At 41.7% G+C, this 10,864-nt stretch overlaps 1 protein-coding gene across 1 annotated transcript in view; it reads right to left on the bottom strand.

The window, feature by feature from the left end:
* Positions 1-10,864, bottom strand: part of sh3pxd2aa (SH3 and PX domains 2Aa) — a 115,927-nt gene that overhangs the window by 74,406 nt on the left and 30,657 nt on the right. Inside the window, exons 3-5 of the mRNA XM_023431386.2 lie at positions 6,923-6,998; positions 4,441-4,517; positions 1,455-1,546 (exon numbers count right to left, since the gene is read on the bottom strand). Coding sequence (XP_023287154.1) covers positions 1,455-1,546; positions 4,441-4,517; positions 6,923-6,998 — 245 coding nt within the window. The remainder of the gene's footprint in view (positions 1-1,454; positions 1,547-4,440; positions 4,518-6,922; positions 6,999-10,864) is intronic.

The following is a 10,864-nucleotide window of genomic DNA, read 5'->3' as shown; positions in this document are numbered from 1 at the left end:
GCCCACCCCCCCGCCTGGCCTGGCAGGAGGTTTTAACAAACTCTGAGAGAAAGGGCTGATTTGGGAATAGACTCGAAAGTGAGAACAGACAGAGAGGTAATGAGCTTAGCCACTGTACAGTCATGCAGTATTTTTGGGATTTGGTTTGAAACAATAACGTGCAAAAGGACGCTGACATTTAGAGGATGATGCCAAGGTGTTAAGGCGCGTGTGCTTTGTGTGTCAACAACAGCTGAGCTGTTGTGAGTAACGCCATCAGTCAACAAAGTGATCTAATTCTTCGTAAACACTGTGTTTGCATGTTGAGCATTAAAATGAGAAAGTTTACATACTGAATGCATGCGTGTGCATCCGTGTGTGAACTCATATGTATCTGTTAGGCCGTAGGCAGAAGTAAACACACCATCATTACTGTGGTGGCATCTGTGCAGTGTACAAAGAATGTACATTTTCAGCTGTTTTTGTGCAGCACCTGCCATGAAACATGTCTAGGAGATCCTACGGAACCAGCTGCATGTTGAAATATAATCATCAAAATGCAAATGGAATTATAGTTATACAGCTGAACAAGTTTAATTTTGCAACCAAATCTAGTCTGGTGACACCTAACTGTCAACATTTTCACCTGCAAATCAAATGAGCTTAAAAAGATTCACCTTTGGAAAGAGCAAACTCCACTGAATGGAAACAAGTGGAGCAGGACCACAAGCAGAAAACATCAACTGTGAGCGTTGACTGTTTTATTTTATCTACGACAGGTAGAAGTAGAACTTTCACACACCTCTGAATCGACAGGTGCATGAGTGAAGACTATGGGTTGACTGATCACACACACACTCTTGTACACATTTATCTATAATGTTTCGGCACACAGACCTTTAGGGACGTCATTCAAATGTGTCAATAACCTTAATTCATTTTTTAATACGTTTCTTTTATTGCGTGTGTACAAGATTGCGTTGAGATAGCTGAAGTTTGCTAATCTTAGCTAGCATTAGCCGCTGTATGCTACCTGTCAAAACAGAACACCTAAGGCTGTGACAATAAAGCCAGTTATAGATTTAATTTTTCATTTGTAAGAGGAGGATTATGTTATTTTTTTATCTTGCTTTCATCACTACACAGCACTTTCATGTCTGTCCTAGGTCAGATAAAAGCAGTGACATTTTGTCCTAAAGTTGATGTAAAAAAAACTATTTCAGACTAATTTTCGGGGAGTGAGCAACACCCATATTTACATAAGCTACTATTATCCATTGGTGGTGGTGGTGGAGTATTTCCACCCATCCACCTTTTCACAGTCAGTTAAACTGGGTTTAGTTCGACCCTGCCACCAAAGTAAAGATGGTGTCACTACAGGATAGCAACACATAAATCTGCAACCCGATTACGCCACACATACAGCATGTGTACATGTGTTTGTGTGTTCGGCATGTACAGTATGTGACACTCACTCCACTGGAGGATTGATGTCGTCGGCCTTCGTCTCAAAGAAGCGCAGCACCTCCTCACTCTGAGAAATCTGAGGGGGGAGTCGCACCAGTGCCTGCAGAGAGAAACAGAAACAATGGGTCAAATGTGGCACCTGTAGTGGCAAAACCACAGAGAACTACCTGCAGTTTCTCTAACTATGGTTAGTGTTTTAGCCTGTTTTGCTCATTGTTTTGGTTTTCAAGCCCACACTAGTCTCAACGAAACAATTTCCAGCTGTAGCAGACAGCTGTTTACGACTAAAAAGCTTTGAAAGCCACAATGAGCTTCCTCTAAACAGCAGGGAGACAAAACGAGCAACTAGGAAAATTGAATAATTAGCTGCAAAAAACAGGGTCCAAAATAGAGTTAACATTGGTGGAAAGAAACATTACTCCACATGAATGCTAATGTTTCTCTGTGCCTGCTGGATGTGTAAATAAGCCACTGTTTCATAACACGTTTGCTATGACAACTGTATAAGGTGATTATATGTCAGTTAGGGGGGGGGTGTGTGATATCATGTTAATAATATATATATGATAATAGCATGATACAGCATTAGGTCTTGTGGATCCTTTGTTTATCAGTTCATCTGATTGCCTTTGTACTTTCCATTAAAGGGGGCTTGCCAAGAGTGGGTGGTACGGTGGTCCTGACAACACAACGCACTGCAACTTCAGAAAACATATGTAAAAAGAAAAGACACAAACAACTTCAGCAAATACGCAGATATGCAGCAAAGGGCCACAGGTTGGATTCAAACCCGGCCGCTGCAGAAAACAACAACTCCCATTTTGTTGTGCGTATTTGCAGCGCATGCGTTTGCGTATTTGCGTGTGTTTTCTTAAGTTGCAGTGCTTTGAGCTCTCAGGGCCACCGTACAGGGTGGCGGTGATCGTCGTTTGACAAGCGCTTTGGTCGTTGTTGCGTTTACAAGACAAGAGGTTATAATACGCCCTCTGAGCAGCTCGGCGTCTTCAGGGCAGATTGGAAGCTACAATGAGTCGCTATCGCTAAAGTGACAAAACCGGAAGGAGCTAGCTAGTTAGCATGCTAAATTCAGCAGACAAAAAGACGTGATAGAAACAAGTGGCGTTGCTGGAGACAGCTGTTGGGGAGTAAAAAAAAAAGTTTGATGGTGAACCCACAACGTTTCTTCTAGACTGGTGAGTAAACATCTGTTAATGCTAATGTTGGTGATGTAGTGATAGCAAAATTTACTAATAACTCCTTTAAACTCCTTTTGTGTTCTTTTCGTACAGTTATAGTTACAGATTCTCTCTCCACCTCACTACACTCACATTTGAGTCTAAAGAGTTTAGAGAAAAGAAACACACAATAAAGTCAGTTAAAGATTGATGCATTATTATCTTTTTTTTTTTTTCAAAATTTTGCCACGTGAATTCTTTTGGCTAAGATGATTGTGTAGCGAAAATCTGAAATTGTGGCAGCCCTAATATCAGTAATGTGTTCACATGTCACTCCATTGCCCCAAGAAGTCAAGAAACTGGTGAAAAATAACTGTCTCAGGCGCATGCCCATTTGTTTATGTATATCTACCAAAATGTAATACAACAATTGAGCAATAAATGCCAGTTCCAGCCCTCCTTGCTCCACTGTCCTCTTCCTGTATGTTCATTGACAAAGCCAAACTACAATCAAAGAGAGGATCATATGTCTGACTAATCATCTATATTTAATGATACGGCCTATTCCTACCAAAGGCATATCTCATGTACAGTACCGGAGTACTGGACCGTGAACACGTGCGAAGACATATTATGAACAGTGTGGGCCTTTCATTTAAATCGGCGCGAGTGTCAGCCAGCTTCATATTTCATTCATTGGATCCTATATTATTGAAAGAACCTCGTGGATGTGATTGAAGAGGACGTATCTGTCCGAGCACCCACAGCTGACTGGACTCAGTATTCTGCGTATCTCCAGAGAGCAGATCCTTTGAGAACACTGGGTAATTACTCCTCCTCTCTGTTGTTTGCCTCATAAACAGGATGTGGGAAGTAAACAGTGCTGAGCTAAAAAACAGGATTGCTACAGCAACTGTGAACATTAGACAGCTTCAGGTTATTTGGGTAATGAGAAAGCTGGTTCCCTTTTTATACAGCTTTGCATGTACTAAGCTAAGGATCAGGTTCATTTCAGATGTGTATAATTGCTTTTTGTTTTTAAACTTCCTTTGGTCCCAATTACCAAGCTAATAGTGTTGCTAACCTTTCCTAACACAGGCCAACAGTACTGCTACCTAACTGTGTGTATAGAGACAAAACATATTGGCTTTGTACCAAGAGGAAGGAAGGAAGTGGGGAAGGTATGACGGAGGAAAGGACCTGAATCCAGGATTAATAAAAATCTAATAAGAGAGGGAACAGGAAGTGATAAGGCGAGTCTTGAACTAAAGAATGACAAAGGGCCATTGCTTTCAAGGGTTTTTTTTTTTGTTTGTTTTTTGGGGTTTTTTTTGCAGGTGGGAAAGGGACGCTAATTCAGAGGTGAACTTTCTCTCCTAGCTGTATCAAATGAGGGGATAAGGTTGTTACTGAGAAAGACTTTGAAATAATGGAGGAGCTCAAAATCTGTTTCATGTTGTGCCGTGACACAGAAAGGTTGATGCACAACTAGGTCGCCCTGCTTCTCTGACAGTGGCACACATGAAAGTAAACAAACCTGTAGTAGGAAACGATGATAATATTCCCCCACCGAGTGGAGTCCTTCACAGCCTCAGAAAACTAGTGTCAGAGCAGATTACAGACTCTTCAGATGTCTCAGAATAGAACTAATAAATAGTTTCTCACTGAGAGCACGACTGTGTCTGAACATCACATCCCATGTTTAAAGCACTTGAAAGGACAGTATAGGCTGTGACTTCTGAACCTTCATGGGCTGGGGGGACATTCCCCAGAGTCAGATGGGGGGAGCTGTAGGATGTTTACAGTAAGGCCTCTTTACCCTGCAGTAGTCGTCGATGAAACGCAGTCGCTTCATGGCCACATCTCGCACATGACTCCTCCGGAACAGGATCTTGCCTGGAGGAAAGAAAAAGGAAAAAAATTAAAATGAAGGAGAGAGAGAAGGTGAAGGAAAACAGAGGAGAGGTGTGATGATAGATACAAAGAAAAGGAGAAAAAGGGGCAGACAAACGAGAAGAGTATGTATTTGCATACAGCCCCCGCACCCCACCCCAACCCCTTAACAAATTTCAGCTAATTTCACAGTGGAGACTGCTGTGTGTAGTACCCTAGCCTGCCAGGAGATGCCAGTAATGTACGGTGGGGGATCCTTCAGGGCCCAACAAATCTCACTCCCACACTCAAGGCTCTATCTGCCCCCTATGGATTCCATGACCTCTGCCTGTGACATGGCTTTCTAAATAACAAATACGATTTACGCACACATGGGTTTAGGCCCTCCTCTCAGCCCACTCATGGGGAACATTAAAGTACAGCCCCAAGGACCCCAACTCCCTATACAAATTGTATTAACTTTAGCCTGTTTCAGAAGTGTCAAATAATGAGCATTTCTTGCATACTCAGCTTTTCAGCTCTTTTGGAAGTCCTGTTTTAAGAAAAAAGCTATAAAAATTCGATATGACAAAAATAATTGTACATATTAATGTTGTTAATTACTGACAATACATAAAAAAAAAACTGTTCAAATATATTAGTGTTTTTAAGACCCCATAACAAATAGAAGTGATAGCTGTTGAGACTTGTTGAGGTTATAGGAAACTGCATCACTGTTCTCCATGTTGGATGCTGTTCTCTTTTAAATGAACATGTAGAATGAAGGACAGACAAGACAATCATCTGGGTAGTGACTGAGTGTTAAAACAATGTTCATTTCAATACATTTCTTTGAGGAATATAAACATGTTTTTCTATTAAAAAATAAATAAATAATAAATAATAAACCTTTTTTCATTCATCAGAAGACGCAATCATTCTTAAATGTTAAATGACACATGCAATGTTTACTTGAATGTAATGGTCTTATTTAAATTTCAATATTAAATATTCAGTAGTCATTTCACAATTAACAAAAACAGTTACTTTAGTTACTTACAAAATTCAAATATATGTTCAGCTGGTTTCAAGTCTTTATCTGTGTGGTCCTCCTCTCTGTGCTCACATATACAGTATTTTAATACAGCCAAATTCACAATGAAGCTGTTCTCATTCACATCTTTTTCTGTTTCTGTTGTCAGACAACGGGACAAGTATGAAATGGTGACTGAAACACAGGCTTATAAGATGACATGTTAACTAGCAATCACATCCAAGCTTTTTCCAAGCTGCTGCTCTGTACTCCTAAAATCCTTTCATAAGCATGACGTCGTCTGACAATATCACCATACACATAGGGTAAAGACAATGGCTGTGCTGTGATTTCAGGAATCATAAAATAATCACTCAGAGAGAATTTTAGTTCTTTCGCATCTATGTCAGCTGCTGTGCGGTCATTTCAATGAGAGGCACAGAGAGGTGTACCTGCAGAGGGAAAGCCTTGAAAGTGCAACAGCCAATGAGGAAAGTCCAGCACTCGGCCGACCAACCAATGGTGACAGTTAATAATGTTTGCATCTGGTGCCACAAGCTTCACAGAAAAGAGGTAGATGGATGTTTGGTTAGCTTCCAAATTGGTTTCGTTTGTAAATGTGTGTCAACAAGAGACAGACAGACTCAAAGGATGAGGGGGGTGTGAGTGTAGTGAGCATTTACAGTTGATGCTGAGACCATGTGTTGGCCACAGGGCTTACACAAAGCATTTACCAAAATAAACTGCTGTCAACAGACGGAAGCATTTCACTCCCTAAGCACAAATGAATCTACAGAAATCTGCATGACAAACATACAGCTGTACACAACACACATATATACAACGAGACATCAGTGTGATTAGCAGAATCACTGTCAGCCCTTCTGCCCCGCACACTGAATTGCCACAAACACCATCATCGATCAATGCCACACTGTGCTGTAGGTCGCCATGAACCTGAATGTGAGGCGACGACTTCTAGGAGGAGAGACGAGCATGTGTAGCACAACTCGAATCAATACTGTGACACACACACACACACACACACACAATATATCCATGTGATAAAATGATCAATTACATACCAACAGCTCAATTCAAAAATGTCACAAAAACAGAAACACACTATAGTCATGCAATTAGCTGAGATTTGAAAGTCAGATGACGCCCTGTCAGCAGTAACATGGTAACACAGACAACTATACACTGGGGTCCAAAAGTCTGAGACCACTTTCCCATTAAAGTCAATGGGAAAGGCACACACACACACATGCATACACATGCACCACAGGCAGGCATCAGTAACCAGCTCATATTGATGCCCTGCGAGTGCCAGCCATACATTATTAATATGTGAGCCTGTTCAGATAACTGCAGCTCAGGAGCAAGCTATTACCTGGGAGAAATGGGATGATCCTCTTCTTTGGGTCTTTCTGCCCTCCCTCAATTGGGAACTTGTCAAGTATCTGCATCTGTAGAGGGAAGAATAAAAAGAAAATTTAAGTTTTGTAGCTTTAAGTTTTAAGTTAAACATTATGGTAACGCTGATCCTCTTTCTTTTAAACACTGAGATAAGTCAATAGTCAGTATCAGAGACAATATCAATCCCATGTCTCACATGTTAAGTAATGAGCTGGAGCCAGGACGGAATTATAGCTTAGCGTACAGACAGTTTGTCCGACTCTTTCCAAAGTTCAAAAACGTGCCTACCAGGAGCACTAGCTTGAGCATGTTCAGGTTTGAATACATATTAAAACGTTGTGTAAAATGTTAATAAGTCAGCTTTAGATGTGCTGGGAGGCTTAACACTGAAGCTAGGAAAAAACAAGGCTAGCACTTTCCCCTGCTTCCAGTATTCATGTTAAACTAACCTAACTAAACGCACAGACATGTGAGCAGTATTGATCTTCTCATTATAAATAAGGAGGACGTGCATTTTTCCCTTAACATGTGCAGAAATAAAAAGCAAAACACTGTGGTTTAAAAATCAGGCAGCCTCTGAATTATTTAATGACCAACAACTGCTAGTTTAGCTGCAGTGACTGCAAACAGCACAAAAGCACAGTTCATTCACCCTCCAAAAGTGAACAAAGACCAGCTAACTCCTTAATGTAAGCTTACCAGTGGCCAGCTAAGACAACAAAATGTAAATAACACAACTTTGGCATTGGGCAGAGGGGCATTCCTGCTTTCCATCATCACCAAGCTAACATGTCCCACTGTGCTGATAGCATCCATCCTATTCAACTCCCAACTCTTGTTAATGAAAAATCACATTACTGTAACACATTACTAATGACTTACTGCCCGACAAACCCAGATTAGCAACGACAGACTCAAAGCTGAGCTAGTTAGCACACCAGCTTCATACTTAACGCACAGACTAGAAAAGAGAAAGCCATAGATTCAGTATTGCTTGGATGAACAACTTGTCTCAGTTGGTTTATTATATGACAAAAAAATGGCTCCCATGCACGAATAAGAAATCCTTTACTTTTTCTTTTCACCAGGAAACACCAAGCATTATCTTTTCCCTTCGAAGTGGATGAGAAGTATTTTGGGGGTGACACCCCTCATATGCACTTAATCCCAAACCCACATGAGCATATCACACATATTCCAAAAATCAAATCCTGTCAACGCATCTTTGGTCCGGAGGGCAGCAGAGCAGCGGTGGCTCGGTGAGCTCAGGGGTTCACAGGAGTCAAACGAGCTCCGATTTATTCATAAAGCAAGGCGACACAAACACGGTGAGAGCAGAAGTGCTGACAGTGGAGTTGGAGGTGCGGGCAGACAGAAAGGGAATGAGGGAGGATGGGGAGAAAAGAGAGAGAGAAGGTAGAGACAAAGCAAGGAAAATAAAAGAGAAGAGGCGCATAGCGAGAGAGAGATGCAGCAGAGGGCAGGAGGTGTAGATGAGTGTGTCAGCCCTATTGTGTTTACCCAGTTTCACCCTTCAAATAAATCATTCAAGAGAGGGATTAGAGAGAAGGTAAAAGCAAAGCAGCGGAGAGATGCAGAGGGCTAGCAGACATACTGTACAGCACTGCAGCAAACTGTTTCATACAGTAATCAGAGATGTAGAGGAGGTGATGAAGAGAGTGCATGTGTATATGCTTGCATGCGTAGGGGGATGGAGGTCCAGAAAGGAATATAATTAAAGGAAAGAGGAGAGAAGAGACATCAGTTGTGTCTGTATCTGATGGCCAGGGGCTGAAAGAGACACTGGGGAACTAAGTGAGCAAACAGCCTGGTAGGGCTCTGGATGAACGGAGACATCTAGACACACACACACACACACACACACAAACACTCTCAAATCTTGGATGCACCTTCCTGACACATTGTGTGTCAATCTGCATCCACCTTTTCAATGAACTCGTGTCTTTTTTTTTTTTTGCCTGGTTCCACTTGCAACCCTGCTAAAATATTTCTTGTTGAGCTGCCAGGTTTCTGCATCCGTACAATAACTTCGACTGCTGCGACAGCACAAAACTTGAAGCAGACCCAGCTGTTCGGGACCCCTCCCATGCTGCCTATAGGACAAAAAAAAATCCTGCTGAATGCAGCCCACTCTGAGAGACATACAGTGATGGATGGACGACGGACATGCATGGACCTGAACAGTTAGCGGAGGAGCAGATGCAGCACATATTTAAAATGTGACAGCAAAAGTGAAAGGTGAGGTAAAATGAGGTTAGGAAAAAGTCAAAGCTAAAGAGCATGTGGTTGGGTAAGCATAGGCTATGCTATATAAATTATACGTGTGTGTGTGTGTGTGGGTTCCTGTATGTGCAGGTGCAAGAACTGGAAAGGGCAGAAACACCTCGAAGGCTTGACATGTCAGCTTTCAGCTAATGTCATCTTCAGTCAGCTGACTTTTAAATCAGCTCCCTTTACCCCAGAGTACAACACTAAAACCCCCTCCTCATTCTTAAACTACCATTCCAAAACGGCCCACTCGTTATTTAAAACGGCGTCTGGTTGGTTGAAGCTCGTCTGTCACTGCTAACAGATTCCTGGCAAGAGGAGGTGTGCTCACATCCCGCAAGGAGTTGTGGGATCACAGAGAGAGAGAAAATGGTGAGAACAGGTGGGAGGGCGGGGATCAGGTGACAGAGCCTGAGACACAACTGCTATTTCACATGCATGCTTATCCACTGTATACAGTATAGTGTATTCTCAGTCTTGCTTCCTTCACTTGTAATATGATAAACACGCACACATCATTAGTCCTGCTGGTAATACTCCATTCCCAGGATGTCAAAAGAGAAAGCAAAGAAGAAAAAAAAAAAAAAAAAAAAAGAAAAGAAAAAAGCAAGACAATGAAGTTATTTTATCTCTTGTCAGAGTGAGTACAGATTAGTATGACGTAATGTTTACTCTACTGTCCAATTCAAGCTCTTACTCATTACACCTTCAGGGAGATCAGGATTTTGTTTTTGTTCAAGCTGATTCAAATGCTGGCCTATATTGTACACTATTCTGGCTTAGAGTATTATCTTAAAACATAAAAAGGAAATGTAGGGAAATGTAATATATCAAGGAACAAAAAGTATTTTAAAAAAGGGAAGACAAGTCAATCTCTTTGTAGGTGGTTATTTCTGGGGTCTCATCAGTAAGTTTGAGGTTCTAATATTGTTCGAACTTTAATTTTGTAGAGCGCACTTCAGAAATGTTAACCAGCCCAAGGACAGTCTGACCTGGTCCAAAAACACACCAGAATGATTAAACCCGTTTTAAAAATGCACTCCAAATAGTCCCAATTTATAGCAAATGGTTGCACAGTTAGATTTATCAGAAAGGGCTCTGCTGTTTGAGGACGCTCTCAGACAATCCAAGCAGCGGCTGGGTTTTCCGCCAAGAGCAAATCCCCCATTAACAAACATATAGAGCATAAATCTTGGGTAAAATCAACAACAGCAGGAACATCGCACATAAGGAGGAGACCTACACCTGCGTGACAGTGAGCCAGTGATTGTGAAGCATATTAGAAACAGCTGATGCCACTCAGCCGATACAGGTGAGACTTCACTGTCCTGTGCCTCAGCTAATGTTATGCTTCATTTAATGAGCAGCGACCATCAAAAAGAGCAGCACTATGTTTATCTTTACCGCACTTCACAGTTGACACTCTCCACCTTGTCTCGCAGAACCCGCTTTTGTTTTCATGATGATTATGTCACGCCTCATGATCAGAGCTGTCAGAGTCCACACATACCCACTAACAAACCGACCCGAGACCCGAGGGAATACTATGATGCTCTATCCAACCCAATTACACTGAATGGGATTTGGGCCTGACCCTAATCAGGTCCCAAATCGGCTTTCTGATCAT

The sequence above is a fragment of the Seriola lalandi genome, unplaced genomic scaffold (genome assembly GCF_002814215.2).
Source record: "Seriola lalandi dorsalis isolate HSWRI2012SDOR001 ecotype SW California unplaced genomic scaffold, Sedor1 jcf7180002054921, whole genome shotgun sequence".
Lineage (NCBI taxonomy): Eukaryota > Metazoa > Chordata > Actinopteri > Carangiformes > Carangidae > Seriola > Seriola lalandi.
This window is presented reverse-complemented; position numbering and strand designations above follow the sequence as displayed.